Genomic DNA, 19,195 nt, shown 5'->3' with positions numbered 1-19,195 from the left:
GTGCGCAAGGAACCGTCTGCAAATTACTAGACGAGGAGGGAAAAAAAAACAATAACGCAACAATTTGTGATTATGAATTCAACGAACACACCAAACACATTAACATAATCATATTGGAACAGTGCTTTTGGGTAAAAAAAAAAAGTCTGTTAAATTTTGGACAAGTTTTGTTCTTAAAAATCATTAATAAACTGTATATTCATCTATAGCTCCAATATTGTTTAATATAAGGAGTCCAAAATCACTGGGCATTCATGACATTTTCATGATCGCACTACAACACTCGTTTTTTAAATAAATTATTTTGATAAATTTTGGGGATTTATTTTAAATGCTTGTTAATCATTTATACCCTCAAAATGAATCAGTGGCTCCCCTTTTTGAGTTGGGGTAAACCCTCCTAAATGACTACAACCATCAATGAAGTACTCCCAATTATGCAACAACTGCTGGTTTTCTAATAAATTCCTTTGCCTAATTTTAAGGATTTTTTAAATGCATATTGACCATAATTTACCAATATATTGATTAATAGCTCTGCTGTTGGTTGAGTTAGGGACTCCAAAATCACCACAGACAACAGTGACACCCCTCGCCTTATGCTACATTCTTTGGTTTTCAAATAAATCCCTCTGCCAAATTTTAAGGATTTTTTTATGATTACTGATCAATATTTACCAATATATTGATCAATAGCTCTGAGTTTGGTTGGGTTAAAGACTCCAAAGTCACCCCACACATCAGTGACATCCCTCCCCTTATGCTACATCCTCTGGTTTTCAAAAAAATCCCTCTGCCTAATTTTAAGGATTTTTTTAATGATTATTGATCAATAATTACCCATATATTGATCAATAGCTCTGCTGTTGGTTGGGTTAGGGACTCCAAAATCACCACACACATCAGTGGCATCCCTACCCTTAGGCTACATTCTCTGGTTTTCAAATAAATCCCTCTGCCTAATTTTAAGGATTTTTTATGTTTATTGATCAATATTTATCAATATATTGATCAATAGCTCTGCTGTTGGTTGGGTTAGAGACTCCAAAATCACGGCACACAACAGTGGCATACCTTCCCTTAGGCTACATCCTCTGGTTTTCAAATAATACCCTCTGCCTAATTTTAAGGATTTTTTTATGACTATTGATCAATATTTACACATATATTGATCAATAGCTCTGAGTTTGGTTGGGTTAGGGATCCCAAAATCACCACACACATCAATGACATCCCTCTCCTTATGCTACGTCCTCTGGTTTTCAAATATATCCCTCTGCCTAATTTTAAGGATTTTTTTATGATTATTGATTAATAATTACCCATATATTGATCAATAGCTCTGCTGTTGGTTGGGTTAGGGACCACAAAATCACCACACATATCAGTGGCATCCCTCCCATTAGGCTACATTTCCTGGTTTTGAAATAAGTCCCTCTGCCTAATTTTAAGGAATATTTTATCATTATTGATCAATAATTACCCATATATTGATCAATAGCTCTGCTGTTGGTTGGGTTAGGCACTCCAAAATCACCACACACATCAGTGGCATCCTTACCCTTAGGCTACATTCTCTGGTTTTCAAAAAAATCCCATTGCCAATTTTTAAGGAATTTTTTACGATTATTGATCAATATTTACCCATATATTGATCAATAGCTCTGTTGTTGATTGGGTTAGGGACTCCAAACTCATCTAACACATTAGTGACATCACTCCTCTTATGCTACATCCTCTGGTTTTCAAATAAATCCCTCTGCCTAACTTTAAGGATTTTTTTATGTATATTGATCAATATTTACCCATATATTGATCAATAGCTCTGCTGTTGGTTGGGTTAGGGACTCCAAAATCACCACACACATCAGTGACATCTCTCTCCTTAGGCTACATTCTCTGGTTTTCAAATAAATCCCTCTGCCTAATTTTAAGGATTTTATTTATGTTTATTGATCAATATTTACCCATATATTGATCAATAGCTCTGCTGTTTTGGTTGGGTTAGGGACTCCAAAATCACCACACTCATCAGTGGCATCCTTACCCTTAGGCTACATTCTCTGGTTTTCAAATAAATCCCTCTGCCTAATTTTAAGGATTTTATTTATGTTTATTGATCAATATTTACCCATATATTGATCAATAGCTCTGCTGTTGATTGAGTTAGAGATTCCAAAATCACAACACAATTCGGTGACATCCCTCACCTTATGCTACATTCTTTGGTTTTCAAATAAATCCTTTTTCCAAATTTTAAGGATTTTTTATGTTTATTGATCAATATTTATCAATATATTGATCAATAGCTCTGCGGTTGATTGGGTTAGGGACTCCAAAATCACCACACACATCAATGACACCTCTCCCCTTAGGCTACAACCTCTGGTTTTCTAAAAAAAAACCTCTTTGCCAAATTTTAAGGATTTTTTTTATGCTTATTGATCACTACTTACCAATATATTGATCAATAACTCTGCTGTTGGTTAGTTTAGAAACTCCAAAATCATCAGACACATCAGTGACACTCCTCCCTTTATGATAAATTCTCTGGTTTTCCAAAAAATCACTTTGCCTAATTTTTGTTTTTTTTTATGGTTCTGCCTTATTTTTTATTTATTTTTATCGTTATTGATCAATATTTACCATACTTCATTTATTTGGGGAAATTTTTACTCATCAATTATTTTTTACTTTGATGTTCATCGATAGCTTCTCAGTTGGTCAGGTTAGAGATGCTAAATCACTGCACGTATAGATGACCATCTGTTTGATTTCATTATTGATTGTAACATAACCAACAACACCATATCTTCAGCCATCTTCACTTTATTGAGTTGCATATGACGCAATACCATGCTTTGTTTTCATTTGGTATTTTTTTTCTCCTCATCCCCAGACAGTTGGTATGGAACCATCTTTTGCATGCTCCACACTGAATCTACACAAAACATGATAAAAGTGTTATCAATATGCATGTTTGTATCATTGAATTCCTATTTTAATCATGATCTTTCTCATTCTTGTTAACGATTGAGAGCTACAAAACAAATCTAGAAAATATCTAAAAAACATTAAAATTACCCAAATCAGATCAACTGCAGCATTTGGCTGGTTTGTACTTCCACAGAAGGAGCAGAAGTCATCTTTGGAAACTGAAAATGCAGATGCAAACGCATATTGTATGTATATGTGGGGGTTTCTTTTACAAATTAATGAGAAACGCTAAACAGTAAATTACAAATTCTGCCAGATACCTGATCCTTGGAGTAATTCTTCTGCCATATCTCTTCTGAGTTGTTGAATTGATTTTTTTGAAGGGTTGATTCGATACTCCTTAGGAATGTTCGGGAAATCTTTTACAGTGATCTTTGCCATCTATGTAAGAAAACTGATGATGATATAACTTTGTATGGAGTATGGACAAACCCTTTTTTGAAAGAAAAAGTTTACATATATATATATATATATATATATATATATATATATATATATATATATATATATATATATATATATATATATATATATAGATATATATATATATAGATAGATAGATAGATAGATAGATAGATAGATAGATAGATAGATAGATAGATAGATAGATAGATATACATTATTACACATGAGGAACTGTTCTATTGCAATACAGGTGAAGCAACAGGTATGGAAGGTAGTTAAATAAAAACGAACACATGGGGAATAACATTGAAAAGAAAGTATGAGGAAATGTTTGAGTGATTTTACGGTGACTATTCTAAAAAACAGCCGAGCTATTGATCAATATATGGGTAATTATTGATCAATAACCATAAAAAATCCTTAAAAATTGGCAAAGGAATATACAGTCGGCCCCCGGCTTACGAGCACCCTGATTTACGAACAATTCGCCTTACGAGCGTGGATCAGGGAGATTTTTGTCCTCCGCTTACGAACAAACCTCTCGCCTTATGAGCAATTCGACATGCCGGCCATTGAGTATTTAGAAATGTTCTCGTTTAATTGCGTCAATGAAATCAACAGTAGCGACATCCTCAATCATCAGTAGATACTTGTGGCAGTAACGTGAACGCTATTGGTCTTACAACGTCACACTGACTGTCTCACTCACGGTGTCTAAATATATTACCATTTAAGTGTAGTGTTTGTACAGCTAAAGGGAAAAACAGCTGACATGAAATTAAATGTGCCGATTGCAGGACAAAGAATTGTCATTGGTTTAAATGTGTGTTTTTTTTTTAATTAATTGTCAATACATTCCAACCGTTTAAAAAAAAAGTGCGAATAATTATCAGTCAGTCACGGAGATGCGAATATGCTATTGGTCGATTAAGGTCACCCGGTCTCACTCACGGAGATGCTATTGGCCGGCGTCACATGTCAATCACAGAAATGCCGATATGCTATTGGCCGAACGCCTTTATCTAGCTTGATGGGACAGGATGGAAGGAAGGAGAGAAAATTAGTGAAAAACGGAATGTTGTGAAGACTTTGCAAACTTTATCTGTTAGACATACCTTCTAAAATTACTAGCAGCGGTAAAGAAAGAAATAAGAGGATGATGTTTTAGTATCTGCCTGATTTGCACCCTGACTGAAAGAGTTACTGTAACACTGTAAGACCAATAGCCTATCTATCGTCGTGTTAACGTTGAGCGTTGGACTCTGCTCCCCTCTGCTTACACCCAGCTCACGTCTTGTCGTTTCAAAGGTAAAAGCTATTTATCCATTGTTTTTATTATTTAATGTATGTGTACAGCAGATTATGTCACTCAATTTTAATATATGTATACAGTGTGTCGTTTTTACCTAAGACTTCGGCGCGCGTTGCACGCATTCACGAATTAACATGGGTTTGGATTGCCCGCTATACGAGCAATTCGAGATACAAGCGTAGCCGCTGAACGGATTAAGTTCGTAACCCGGGGGCCCACTGTATTTGAAAACCAGAGGATGTAGCAAAAGGGGAGGGATGTCACTGATGTGTGGGGTGACTGGAATCTTTAACCCAACCAAACTCAGAGCTATTGATCAATATATTGGTATATATTGATCAGTAATCATAAAAAAATCCTTAAAATTTGGCAGAGGGATTTATTTGAAAACCAAAGAATGTAGCGTAAGGGGAGGGATGCCACTGATGTGTGTGTTAATTTTGGAGTCTCTAACCCAACCAACAGGAGAGCTATTGATCAATATATGGGTAAATATTGATCAATAATCGTAAATAAAACTCTTAAAAATAGGCAGAGGGAAGTATTCTAAAACCAGAGAATGTAGCATAAGGGGAGAGATGCCACTGATGTGTGTGGTGATTTTGTAGTCCCTAACCCAACTAACAGCCGAGCTATTGATCAATATATGTGTAAATATTGATTAATAATGATAAAATATTCTTTAAAAACAGGCAGAGGGAATTATTTGAAAACCAGAGAATGTAGCATAAGGGTAGGGATGCCACTGATGTGTGTGTTGATTTTGGAGTCTCTAACCCAACCAACAGCAGAGCTATTGATCAATATATGGGTAAATATTAATCAATAATATAAAAAAAATCCTTAAAATTTGGCAAAGAGATTTATTTGAAAACCAGAGAATGTAGCCTAATGAGAGGGATGCCACTGATGTGTGTGGTGATTTTGGAGTCCCTAACCCAACCAAACTCAGAGCTATTGATCAATATGTTGGTAAATATTGATCAGTAATCATAACAAAATCCTTAAAATATGGCAGAGGGTTTTTTTTTTAAAACCAGCGAATGTAGCATAGGGGGAGGGATGTCACTAATGTGTTTGGTGAGTTTGGAGTCCCTAACCCAATCAACAGCAGAGCTATTGATCAATATATGAGTAAATATTGATCATTAATCATAAAAAATATCTTAAAATTAGGCAGAGGGATATATTTGAAAACCAGAGGATGTAGCATAAGGAGAGGGATGTCATCGATGTGTGTGGTGATTTTGGGGTCCCTAAATCAACCAAACTCAGAGCTATTGATCAATATATTTGTAAATATTGATCAATAATAGTAAAAAATTCCTTAAAATTAGGCAAAGAGATTAATCTGAAAACCAGGGAATGTAGCATAAGGGGTGGGATACCACCGATGTGTTTGGTGATTTTGGAGTCTCTAACCCAACCAACAGCAGAGCTATTGATCAATATATGGGTAAATATTGATCAATAATGATAAAATATTCCTTAAAATTAGGCAGAGGGAAGTATTCTAAAACCAGAAAATGTAGCCTAAGGGGAGGGATGTCACGGATATGTGGGGTGACTTTGGAGTCTTTAACCCAAACAAACTCAGAGGGTATTATTTGAAAACCAGAGGATGTAGCCTAAGGGGAGGTATACCACTGTTGTGTGCCGTGATTTTGGAGTCTCTAACCCAACCAACAGCAGAGCTATTGATCAATATATTGATAAATATTGATCAATAAACATAAAAAATCCTTAAAGTTAGGCAGAGGGATTTATTTGAAAACCAGAGAATGTAGCCTAAGGGTAAGGATGCCACTGATGTGTGTGGTGATTTTGGAGTCCCTAACCAAACCAACAGCAGAACTATTGATCAATATATGGGTAATTATTGATCAATAATCATTAAAAAAATCCTTAAAATTAGGCAGAGGGATTTTTTTGAAAACCAGAGGATGTAGCATAAGGGGAGGGATGTCACTGATGTGTGGGGTGACTTTGGAGTCTTTAACCCAACCAAACTCAGAGCTATTGATCAATATATTGGTAAATATTGATCAGTAATCATAAAAAAATCCTTAAAATTAGGCAGAGGGACTTATTTGAAAACCAGGAAATGTAGCGTAAGAAGAGAGATGTCACTGATGTGTGTGGTGATTTTGGAATCCCTAACCCAATCAACAGCAGAGCTATTGATCAATATATGGGTCATTAATATTGATCAACAATGATAAAAAAAATCCTTAAAAATTGGCAAAGAAATTTACTTGAAAACCAGAGAATGTAGCATAAGCAGAAGGATGTCACTGATGTGTGTGGTGATTTTGGAGTCTCTAACCCGAACCAAACTCAGAGCTATTGATCAATACATGGGTAAATATTGATCAATAATGATAACAAATTCCTTGAAATTAGGCAAAGGGATTACTCTGAAAACCAGAGAATGTAGCATAAGGGGAGGGATGTCACTGATGTGTGTGGTGATTTTGGAGCGTCTAACTCAACCAACAGCAGAGCTATTGATCAATATATGGGTAGATATTGATCAATAATGATTTAAAAAATCCTTTAAATTAGGCAAAGGGATTAATCTGAAAACCAGAGAATGTAGCATATGCTCTGATTGACTTCCGGTTCCGGGGGAGTGTTTTGCTGCTGTCGCTGTTTTATCCTTAGCTGGAGAGACGAACGATATTTTTCTTTTTCTATTTTTCTATTTTTACTACCACCCGTCGGACCTGTGTTCGGTGTTTTTTTTTTTTCTTCGTTTTCCTTCATTTTTGAGGACTGCTTCCATTCTTCGATAGCTAGTGATTCGCCGTTTCTCTGAACAGCTCCTAGCTCCGTTCGTCCTCATGCAGCTCTGCTAGCGTAAGTATTTCGCTCGGCTGTACTAATATAGCATGGCTCCGTGCACCTCCACCTCATCTGTCACTTGCGACACCTGCGTTATTCTCATGGAGAGGCTTTCTCTCCTAGAGGGCCGTGTCCGTCAGCTAGAGCAGAGTAGTCTGATAATCGTAGATCAGATGGACACATCTGATAGTGACAATGCGGGCTGTAGCCCTCCCGCAATGCCGCTAGCGTCGGCTAGTGCGGGTCGTAGCCTACCCGCTAGTTCGGCTAGCATTAGCCCTAAAAAGCCTGCTAGCTGCGGTGAGCCTGTTCGGACGCATAATCGTTTTAGCCCCCTCGCTAGGCAAACTCCATCTCAGTCTACTGGCTCCCGCACATTAGTTATAGGGGACTCCATCACCCGTAACATCAAGCTTAAAACGCCAGCCACCGTAATGTGTATCCCTGGGGCCAGAGCACCCGACATTGAAGCTAACCTTAGGGAGCTGACATGCAAGAGGGCTAGACACCAGTCTAGTGCAAACAACACTAGCTACTCGGACATAGTGATACATGTCGGTTCCAACGATACTAGAATGAGGCAGTCTGAGATTACAAAGAAGAACATAGCTAGGACTTGTAATCTCGCTAGAAAGATGAGTCGGCATCGAGTTATTGTCTCTGGCCCTCTGCCTGCGAGAGGCAATGATGAGAGGTTTAGCAGATTATTCTCGCTTAACTGGTGGATGGCTAGTTTCTGTTGAGAGCAGGGTTTCCAGTTTGTAGATAATTGGCCCTCTTTCTGGGGCCGGCCCGACCTGCTGAGGATGGATGGCCTTCACCCTAACTGGGAAGGCTCGATCACTCTTTCTAGAAACATAGATTACTGTTTGAGCCTTCCATGACTTCCCACATTAGAGCATGTCGGCTCGCAGGCGAGTAGCGAGCCTGCTAGAACGGGTGTGGAGTCGTTAAGACTAGAGTTAACCGGCACTAGGTTGGACTGCTACAACACACATAGCATATTTAGTCTAGGTCACTGCAATCCACACACTGTTTCAATACCTATTGCTGAATGCCCTAATGCAGGGGTGGCCAAGTTCGGTCCTCAAGAGCCACAATCCAGCCTGTTTTCATTGTGTCTCTTCAACTAACACACCTGATTCAAATGATTAGCTCATCAGCATGCTTTGCACAATCCTGATAACGACGCTGATTTCACTCAGGTGTGTTGGTTGAAGAGATACATTGAAAACAGTCTGGATTGTGGCTCTTGAGGACCGAACTTGGCCACCCCTGCCCTAATGATAAGATTTCTGCTGAGGTGGTGTTGATTAAGGAAAATAGCCCTGCCTCTTTAATCAGTAAGACTAGTGACAAAGTGCCTAGGCGGAATATTAATATCAATATGCGCGCTGTAGCCGTCAACAATCGAATTCCTACTTTACTAACATTGCGATGAGGTTTTAAATACTCAAAATACAGAGCAAGCCCCATCCATAAAAATCGTGTTGGTATTAGTACTACCAACACGAGGACTCAGAATAGTCCAGGAAAAATTTCCCAGTTTAAATTCGGCTTCATAAATAATTAGGTCACTCCCTTCAAAAGCCCTTCTTGTAAATGATCTTATTACAGATCAAAATCTTAACGTGCTTGGTCTCTGCGAAACCTGGCTAAAACCAAATGAATTCTTACCATTAAATGAGGCCTCACCCGCAAACTTTGTGGGCTCACATGTTGCCCGTCCTTGTAAAAAAAAAAGGGGGGGGGGGGGTGTTGCCCTAATTTCAGAATCTGATTTTAGGCTTAGCACGAGCACGAGTCACACTTTCAAGACATTTGAGGCTCTCGTTATGCGATCGAGCTGCTCACCACCATTCTATGTGGTAGTTATTTACCGTCCTCCCGGTCCATACTCTGGATTCTTAAATGAATTCCCTGAACTTATGGCTGACTTAATAACTCACACAGATAATATATTAATTATGGGTGACTTCAATATTCACATGAACTCCCCATTGGAGCCACTTACTGTAGCTTTTCAAGCAATAACCGATGCATTTGGTTTTACACAAATAATAAAAGCAGCAACACACCGGAATGGTAATATCTTAGACTTAGTGGTAACCCATGGCCTGAATGCCTCAAACGTCACAATTCTGCCGCATACTAACGTTATGTCTGATCATTATTTTATAACATTTGAAGTCCTAGCTCAGTGTGGTCTTGTTGTCCACAACCAAGGCTTTAAGAGCCGTGATATTAATTCTTCAACCACTGCTGCACTTTCTGAATTACTGCCTTCCGCAACAGCTGCCTTTCCGTCTTTCACTGGTTCAGTCGATCAGCTCGCGAATGATTTTAATTCGGTTCTTTTAAATTCCCTAAACTCTATTGCGCCGCTGAAACTTAAAACTCGTCCGAAGCGGCACACTCTGTGGTTTACGGAGGAAACGCGTACGTGTAAATTGTTAAGTAGACAACTTGAGCGTAAATGGCGAACAACTAAACTCGAGGTTTTCCGTCAGGCCTGGTGCGATAGCTTGCTGAAATATAAAGAGGCTCTTAGGTTAGCAAAAACAAATTACTTTTCCAAAATGATTAGTCTTAATAAAAACAACCCAAAATATTTATTTGAGACGGTAGCGCAGCTAACACAGCAGCAGCAGGTTAATCATAGTTCCCTCCATTCAGCACACGATTTCATGCAATTCTTTACTCAGCGGATTCAGCTAACAAGGGACGAAATAAAAAAGGCAGCGCCGCTTACCCCCTCGTCTGTGATTGTTGATGCTAGTTCGGACAATCAGGTTCAAGAAAGTCTGGTTACCCTGTCCCAGTTTGATTTAGTATCCCTGGAGTGTCTTACACACTTGGTTAATGCAGCAAAGCCGACGTTCTGCATGCTCGACCCGCTTCCAGGCAAACTTGTTAAAGATTCATTCCCGGTCTTAGGGTCATCTGTCTTGAATATTATCAATCTGTCACTCTGCTCTGGCATTGTACAGTACCTGAAGCTTTTAAGACGGCCGTCATTCAACCATTACTTAAGAAACCTCACCTAGATCTTGAAAATATCTCTAACTATCTTCATCTTCCGTTTATCGACAAAACTCTTGAGAAAGTTGTAACACAACAGCTTAGCGATTTTATGATAGACAACAATAGATTTGAACTCCTTCAGTCAGGTTTTAGGGCCGACCACTCAACTGAGACAGCCCTAGTAAAAGTGACGAATGTTCTTCTCTTAGCCTTGGATTCCAACATCTCATCAATATTTTTACTGCTTGATCTTGGTGCCGCATTTGACACTATTGATCATCATATTCTTATAGAACGTCTTAGATCATGTGTTGGTATCTCGGGATCAGCACTTTTTTGGTTCAGATCTTACATCCTGGGAAGGACGCATAGTGTCTCTTATGGCGATGCGATCTCTGAATCTTTCTCCGTCTCATGTGGTGTCCCGCAGGAGTCAGTACTTGCTCCCTTACTGTTCAACATCTACATGATTCCTCTCGGCAATATTATACGTAAACATGCTATTAGTTTTCATTGCTATGCTGATGATACCCAACTCTATATGCCCTTAGAAATAACGGATCCGTGCAAGTGCAGTAAACTGGAGGCTTGCCTTGCCGAGATTAAACAATGGATGTCTTCCAATTTTCTGCTTCTCAACCCTAATAAAACTGAGATGTTATTTATTGGCCCTGCTCATCATCAGCACTTGCTTAAGAATACCACGCTGAACCTAGAAAACTGTATTATTTCCCAAAGTAGTTCTGCAAAAAATCTCGGCGTGATATTTGACTCAACTCTCTCCTTTCGAACACATATTAATAACATGACAAGAACGGCGTTTTTTCACCTCCGCAATATAGCTAAAATACGCCCTATTCTTTCTCTTAGCGATGCAGAAACATTAATTCATGCATTTGTTACATCGCGCCTAGACTATTGTAACATTTTGTTTTCTGGACTTCCCATGTCCTACATTAAAAGCCTGCAGTGTGTACAGAATGCAGCAGCGAGACTACTGACAAGGACGAGAAAGTTTGATCATATTACTCCGATTCTAGCTGACCTGCATTGGCTTCCAATACACGTGAGATGTGATTTTAAGGTGCTGTTAATTACTTATAAAATTTTACACGGTTTAGCTCCTTCCTATCTCGTCGACTGAGTATCACCATATGTTCCGTCCCGACAACTTCGATCACAAAATGCTGGTTTGCTATCGACCCCACGGGCTAAAAAGAAGTCTGCGGGATCAAGGGCATTTTCCATTCGCGCGCCAGTACTATGGAATACCCTACTTATGGAAGTTCGCGCAGCCACCTCAGTATAAATCTTTAAATCCCGACTAAAAACACATTTATATTCAAAAGCATTTAGTTAATTGAGCCTGTCTGCAGCTTTCTTTTTTTTCTTTTTTCCTGCCCCCCTCTTCCGGCTGGGAGAGGGGGCTAGCTAGATGGTGAGGGTTGACTTGACCGCCTCCATTGGGTCCTGCGCTGGTCGACCATCACGGGTTAGGAGTTCGGCCGTCTGCGGTCCACCTGGCTGGAATGTGGGATCGTTCCTGCCCAATGGCTTTGCCTGCTGTCAAGACATCACTGCACTCTATAGCACAATATGTTTTTTGTAATTTATATTGTTTCTGTGTCTGGTACATGCAGCATCAACTTCAACCTGTGGGCCTGGAAGGGGGCTCCTCCCACCTGTGGCCCCTACTGGAGGTTTCTGATTTTCCCCAAATTGGGGTTTTTGAGTTTTTCCTTCCCCTTCTGGGAGCTTTGACAGGGGATGCTGTTGTGTACCTTATACTGAAAGATGTCTCTGTACGACCTCTTTTCATCTGTGAAGCCCTTTAAGACTTCGGTGATTTAGGGCTATATAAATAAAATTTGATTGATTGATTGATTGATAGCATAAGGGGAAGGATGTCAAGCCAAAGTCAAGTCAAAGTCAAGTTTATTGTCAATTTCTTCACATGTGCTTAACATACAAAGGAATCGAAATTGCGTTTCTCACTATCCTCTGCGTTTTACATGTACAATAACAAAGTGCAGGTGCGCAAGACGAGACAATCCTAAAAACTAGATTCTTATCTATTGTAGTAATGTAAAGTGCAGTATATTTGATCTACTTTGCCTAGTGTTGCTAAACTAATAACTAAAACTAAAAACTAAATACGAAAAACCAGGTATGGCAAGATTACCCCCAAAAAAAGACACAAGTAGCAGCATATGACAAGACAGTCCAACAGTACGAGACAAGGCAAGACAACTCTGACTGTGGTTGTCCCAATTGTGTGCATTTGAGATAGTTGTTATAGTTCTAAGTGTAATCACTAGTGCAATAGAAGTACAATTATAAATAAATATTGTAGCAGCAAGTCTGCAAATTTTGCAAGTGCATGAGCAAAGTTTGAGTTTAGGTGGGGGCCAGCTAGGTGTTTCTTCTGGTTGGGGCCGAATGTGGGAGAGAGGAGGGGAGAGAGAGAGAGAGAGTTCAGCAATTTCATGGGTGGGAAGGGGGGAGAGTTCAGCAGTCTCACGGCCTGGTGGATGAAGCTGTTCCTGAGTCGGGTGGTGCGGGAGCGGAGACTCCTGTACCTCTCTCCGGAGGGCAGGAGGCTGAACAGACTGTGTGCAGGGTGGCTTGTATCGGTGACAATCGTGACGACTTTGCGGCTGAGGTGGGTGGTGTACAGCTCTTGCAGCCAGGGGAGTGGAGCACCAATAATCCTCTCAGCTGTCCTCACGATGCGTTGTAGAGCCTTCCCGTTGTCGTCAGTGCAGCTCCCGCCCCACACGGTAATGCAGCTGGTGAGGATGCTTTCAATGGTTCCTCTGTAGAATGTGGTCATGATGGGTGACGCGCCAGTTGCCCGCTTCAGTTTGCGCAGGAAGTAGAGACGCCGCTGTGCTTTCTTGGCCTCAGATGCAGTGTTGGTGGTCCAGGAGAGGTCATCGCTGATGTGCACCCCCAGGAACTTGGTGCTGCTCACCCTCTCCACTGCAGCACCATCAATGGTCAGTGGGGGGTGTTGGGTGCGGCCTCTCTGGAAGCTGACGACCATCTCTTTGGTCTTGCTGATGTTTAGCAGGAGGTTGTTGTCTTTGCACCATCTGGTCAGAAGCTCCACTACAGGAAAGAAGTGGAGCTTCTGACCAGATGGTCGCCGTTGGAGATGAGGCCCACCAGTGTTGTGTCATCAGCAAACTTCACGAGGTGGTTGGAGCTGTGGGTTGCTGTGCAGTCGTGTGTCAGTAGGGTGAAGAGGAGGGGGGCTGAGCACACAGCCTTGTGGGCCCCCCGTGCTCAGGGTGATCCCGCCTGAGATGTTGTAACCAACACGCACCACCTGAGGCTTCTGGCTGAGGAAATCCCGCAGCCAGTTGCAGAGTGAGGTGCTGAGGCCCAGTTTGTCCAGTTTACAGGTGAGTTGTTGGGATATTATGGTGTTGAACGCTGAGCTGAAGTCTATGAACAGCATTCTCACATATGGGTCTTTCTTGTCCAGGTGGGCGAGTACCGGGTGGAGGGCAGAGCAGATTGCGTCGTCTGTGGATCGCTTTGCCCTGTAGGCGAACTAATACGGGTCCAGGCTGGGGGGCAGGATGGATTTTATGTGTGACAGGACTAGTCGTTCAAAGCACTTCATGATGATGGGTGTCAGTGCCACCGGACGATAGTCGTTGAAGCAGGATGGGGAGGATTTCTTTGACACAGGTATGATGGTGGCAGCTTTGAAGCTGGATGGCACAATGGCTTGCCTCAGGGAGGTGTTAAAGATGTCTGTAAAAACATCTTTCAGCTCCTCTGCACAGTCTTTCAGCACCCTGCCAGGGATGTTGTCTGGACCGGCTGCTTTCCGGGTGTTGATGGCGGAGAGTGTCCTCCTCACGCTGGCAGCAGACAGGCACAGAGGCTGGTTGTGCGAAGGTGGTGGTGTTTTCTGTGGGCGGGTGGTGTTCTGTTCCTCAAAACGTGCAAAGAAACTGTTTAGGTTGTTGAGCAGAGTGATGTCGCTCTCGCAGCTTTGTGGTGCAAGTTTGTTGAATTTATTTGAAAACTAGAGAATGTAGCATAAGCGGAAGGATGTCACTGATGTGTGTGGTGATTTTGGAGTCTCTGACCCAACCAAACTCAGAGCTATTGATCAATATATGGGTAAATATTGATCAATAATGATAAAAAAAAATCCTTGAAATTAGGCAAAGGGATTAATCTGAAAACCAGAGAATGAAGCATAAGGGGAGGGATGTCACTGATGTGTGTGGTGATTTTGGAGTTTCTAACTCAACCAACAGCAGAGCTATTGATCAATATATGGGTAATTATTGGTCAATAATCATAAAAAAAATTCATTAAAATTTGGCAGAGGGATTTATTTAAAAACCAGTTAATGTAGCATAAGGGGAGGGGTGTCATTGATGTGTGTGGTGATTTTGGAGTCCCTAACCCAACCAACAGCAGAGCTATTGATCAATATATGCGTAAATATTAATCAGTAATAAAAAAAAATCCTTAATTTGGCAAAGGGATTTATTTGAAAACCAGATAATTTAGGATAAGGGGAGGGATGCCGCTGATGTGTGTGGTGATTTTGGAGTCCCTAACCCAAACAACAGCAGAGCTATTGATCAATATATGCGTAAATATTAATCAGTAATAAAAAAAAATCCTTAAAATTTGGCAAAGGGATTTATTTGAAAACTAGAGAATTTAGGATAAGGGGAGGGATGCCGCTGATGTGTGTGGTGATTTTGGAGTCCCTAACCCAACCAACAGCAGAGCTATTGATCAATATATGCGTAAATATTAATCAGTAATAAAAAAAAATCCTTAAAATTTCACAAAGGGAATAATTTGAAAACCAGAGAATGTAGCATAAGGGGAGGGATGTCACTGATGTGTGTGGTGATTTTGGAGTCCCTAACCCAACCAAACTCAGAGCTATTGATCAATATATGGATAATTATTGATCAATAATCATAAAAAAAAAAAAAATCAGAATCACCGTGACAGAATGATCCGACCAACTCAGGACCCAGCAGGAAGCCCGCAGCGGCGGACATGACGCCACCACATCCGCTCTCAGCCCGCCGGCCAGCTCCGTTCCCCCAGTGTGAGACCTCTTGTTTTTTCTTCCATGTTTCTTCCCTCCGAGTCCGCGCCTGTCCCCGCTTCTAACCCGTCCCCCGCGTCTGTTACTTCCGCATTTCCCTCGTGTTCCTCCGACCTCCCATACAACACTATTCTGTCCCCTCACGTTTTTCGTAATTCCGATTTTTCAGATTTAGGTAGTTCAGATTGATTCAGATTTTGATTATCTGTCCAGCAAGTCATTTTACAGTCCGTCCGAAGACTCCGATTCAGAGCCCCTATTTAACCGTGACCTTTTCGTGGGCACCCGGTTGGCATTTCGTGGCCGTCGGTGGAGGGGCCCGCGAAAAGGCCACCGCCCAAATTCCCATCAGAACCCATCTGTTCGGTCTCCCTTCAGTTCCGGTCCGTTCCCTCCTGTCTTGGTGTCCCGCTCTTGTCGCGCCCTGTCTACTTCCTCCTGTCCTGAAGCACCCTCTTCTTGCACCCTGTCCCAAGCTCCTGTCGCGTTGGTCCCACCTGTCTCTGTTCCCCGAGCTTCCTGCCGGCGGGCTGAAGTGGCAAGTGCACCTGTCCCCGTGCCAAGGCGGCAGACCGCTCCTGTCCCAGCGCCAAGGCAGCTACCCGTCCCAGCGCCAAGGCGGCTACCCGCCCCTGTCCCCGCGCCAAGGCGGCTACCCGCCCCTGTCCCCGCGCCAAGGTGGCTACCTGACCCTGTACCCGCAAGCCGGCGCCCTGCCTCTGTGACCCCTGACAGTGGCTGTCTCTGTCCAGCCGGCCACAATTAACCCAGTCAAGCTGCCGGCGGCCGTTCCCTGGGCTGCCAGCCACAGCGCCGCTGCCCCAGCCTCAGCCTCCTGAGCCGCCAGCCTCGGCGCCACTGCCGCAGCCTCCTGAGCCGCCAGCCTCAGTGCCACTGCTGCAGCCTCCTGACCCGCCAGCCTCGGCGCCGCTGCCGCAGTCGCCTGGGCTGTCAGGCATGCCACCATTGCCGCAGACGCCAGAGTCGCCAGACAGCCCCCTGTGGTTGCCCCTGTCCCAGGTCAGTCTCGTGCTCTCACTCGTGTCTGTGGCATGCACCCAGTGGCTGCTCCTTGATGGCGCCCCGACGACGCCTCCGCCCTACGACGTCCAGCCGACGCCTCCGCTTCAGCCTGACCGCGTCCAGCCGACGCCTCCGCTCACGCCTGACGCCGTCCAGCCGACGCCTCCGCTATCGCCTGACGCCCTCCAGCCGACGCCTCCGCTCCCGCCTGACGCCGTCCAGCCGACGCCCGCCTGATTCTTCTCGCAGGGCACCTCTCGTCTGGCGACCGGGTCGCCCGCCTGACACGCCCTGCCGGGCGCATCTGCTCTGGCGACCGGGTCGCCCGCCTGACTTGCCCTGCCTGTCTCATCTGCTCTGGAGACCGGGTCGCCCTCTGGACTTTCACCCTCGGGTGCATCCCGTTTGGCACCAGAGGTGCCTCTGGACTATTTTTGTTTGTTTTCTCCTGTGCCCTCCTCTGGTCCCCCCTCCGCCCGTCCTGCCTTGGTTTTGTTTGCTTGCGGGTTTGCTTTGGGACGTCTGGGATCCGTCCCTTGAGGGAGGGGTTCTGTCATGGTTTGTTGGATTTTGGGTTGTGGGTTTATTTTGAGGGGTTCTGTCCTTTCTTTTTTTCATATGTGCTCATCTGCTCCTCTCATGTCTCCCTGCGTTAGTTTTAATTTAGTCCACCTGTCCACGTTACCTGCCCCTCGTGTCCTCCAATCAGCTCCCCTTGCCTATTGTTCCTGCCCAGCTGCCGTGCGTTTCTGATTAGTGTGTGAATGTATTTAAACCTAGTTTCCCTTACAGCCCTGGTCGGAAAATTGTCATTGTCATATTGTCTCTATCATATTGTCGTCTTGTAGTCCCGTCTCGTCCATCAGCTCCGTGTTTTCCTGCCAGCCTGCCCATAGTGTTTGTTTTCTGTTTTTCCAGCCTGCCTGCGCCCTTAGTTTTTGCCGTCCTGTTTTTCCCGCTTTCGTTCCCGTTCGTTGTTAATAAATATGGATTTCATGAAGCCCCTGTCTCGACGCCCTCCTGCTTTTGGGTCCTCCTCCTCCGCAACCACGCCGGCCTTCACACCCGCCGCGCACCCCCGTGACATATCTTGCCAACTTTACTTAAGTGTCGCAGTGGGCGGAGGACTTGTGGATGTCGCATGGAAATCAGAATTCAGCTGGAACTTTGACTCTAAAGCATAAATTCGGTGGCAAGGTAATTCTCACATTAGACCAGTGGTGTCAAACAAATTTTTATTTTGGGCCGCATTGTAGTGATAGTTTCTGTCAGACGGCCGGAATGACTGTGAATTCAAATATATTTTAAGTGTATTGATCACACATTTACCAAGATTTGATATCAGAAGCCGACATAAACTGTTCAAAAGAGATTTGGAGAATAAGAAAATGTTTGTTTTTCTTCCTCTAAATTTTTAAAAGTTAAAGACAACTTGCAATTTTGGTATTTTAGTCACAAACCTGAAATCACATCAGCATTTCAAGGGCCACAAAAAGTGAGGTGGTGGGCCGGATCTGGCCCCCGGGCCTTGACTTTGACACTTGTGCATTAGAAGAGCCAGTGGGACACTTCATTCTGATGGTTGGAGCCTACAATAACCAATTATGTTTAGTTGGTAATGTTTACAGTTATAACAATGTTAAGGAAAATAAGGAGTTGTTTAAAAGCTTGAACACAGAGTTTGATGCTCTCTTGGAACGTTTTGTTGATATGAAAATTATTTTGGGTGGGGATTTTAATCTTACAGCGAATGATAAAGTGGATAGATGGCCGAGTAGACAAAAAGAAAACTCTCTTATTACTGATTTTATGAAAGATAAAGGGTTAATTGATATATATATATATATATATATATATATATATATATATATATATATATATATATATATATATATATATATATATCCTAACTCTATAAAATTTACTTGGAAAAACAAGTCTGGCACTTTACAGCACAGAATAGACTTCTGGCTCATCTCTGAAACTTTCTCATATACCGATTGCAAAATTGAAATCCTCCCAACGCCGCTGACGGACCATAAGGCTATTGTTTTGTTTCTGAATACATCAAATAGGGCTGTGAAAAGGTCTCCTGCCTATTGTAAGCTAAATAATTCGCTTTTGTTAAATTAATCTGTAATTGTTTTAATTAGAAGTAAAATTACTGAGTACATCCAATTTGCAGAAAGTGAACAAATATATGGGAAATATTGGGAGCTAATAAAATTTGAACTGAGAAAACTTTTAATGGATACAGGGGTACAATTGAAAAAAAAATAGGAAGGAAGAAGAGAATAGCTTGATTACTGAATTAGTCTCCTTGTCCTATATGCTGCCTGAAAATCTATCAGAGGCACAAAGGGCATGATACATACTCTTCAGGTTAAATTAGATCAGCTGTACACCAACAGAGACAAAGGAGCATTCATACGCTCAAGGGCCAAGTGGTTAGAAGAGGGAGAGCAGAGTTCTATCTATTTCTTCAAATTAGA

At 42.3% G+C, this 19,195-nt stretch overlaps 1 protein-coding gene, 1 long non-coding RNA gene and 1 pseudogene across 4 annotated transcripts; 2 read left to right on the top strand and 1 right to left on the bottom strand.

Moving 5' to 3' along the window:
• Nucleotides 1-2,813: 2,813 nt before the first annotated feature.
• On the bottom strand, nucleotides 2,814-3,271 carry LOC148426838 (uncharacterized). Its single transcript, XR_015864924.1, has 2 exons — nucleotides 3,085-3,271; nucleotides 2,814-2,941 (listed from the first exon to the last, which is right to left on the bottom strand). It is a non-coding gene; the product is annotated as an uncharacterized LOC148426838 (long non-coding RNA).
• A 3,857-nt stretch (nucleotides 3,272-7,128) lies between these two features.
• On the top strand, nucleotides 7,129-8,612 carry LOC148426837 (uncharacterized; annotated as a pseudogene).
• Nucleotides 8,613-9,342: 730 nt separating this feature from the next.
• LOC148426836 (uncharacterized) lies at nucleotides 9,343-17,703 on the top strand. 3 transcript variants are annotated; one of them, XM_088409153.1, is made up of 6 exons: nucleotides 9,347-13,989; nucleotides 14,073-14,281; nucleotides 14,367-14,494; nucleotides 15,600-15,680; nucleotides 16,157-16,358; nucleotides 16,433-17,703. In XM_088409153.1, exons 3-6 carry the CDS (start codon nucleotides 14,401-14,403, stop codon nucleotides 16,938-16,940), a joined length of 885 nt encoding a protein of 294 aa, XP_088265279.1. In that variant the 5' UTR covers nucleotides 9,347-13,989; nucleotides 14,073-14,281; nucleotides 14,367-14,400; the 3' UTR covers nucleotides 16,941-17,703. The 3 variants fall into 3 exon arrangements, 2 of the variants coding, with proteins under 2 accessions (XP_088265278.1, XP_088265279.1); XR_015864923.1 differs by having other exon boundaries at nucleotides 9,343-13,374; nucleotides 13,490-13,989; nucleotides 14,367-16,358; XM_088409152.1 differs by having other exon boundaries at nucleotides 9,345-13,989; nucleotides 14,073-14,494.
• Nucleotides 17,704-19,195: the final 1,492 nt, after the last annotated feature.

The sequence above is a fragment of the Hippichthys cyanospilos genome, chromosome 2 (genome assembly GCF_059441005.1).
Source record: "Hippichthys cyanospilos isolate Australia breed blue-spotted pipefish chromosome 2, RoL_Hcya_1.0, whole genome shotgun sequence".
NCBI classification, from domain to species: Eukaryota; Metazoa; Chordata; class Actinopteri; order Syngnathiformes; family Syngnathidae; genus Hippichthys; species Hippichthys cyanospilos.
The sequence above is the reverse complement of the archived record's forward strand: the minus strand, read 5'-3'. Positions and strand labels throughout refer to the sequence as shown.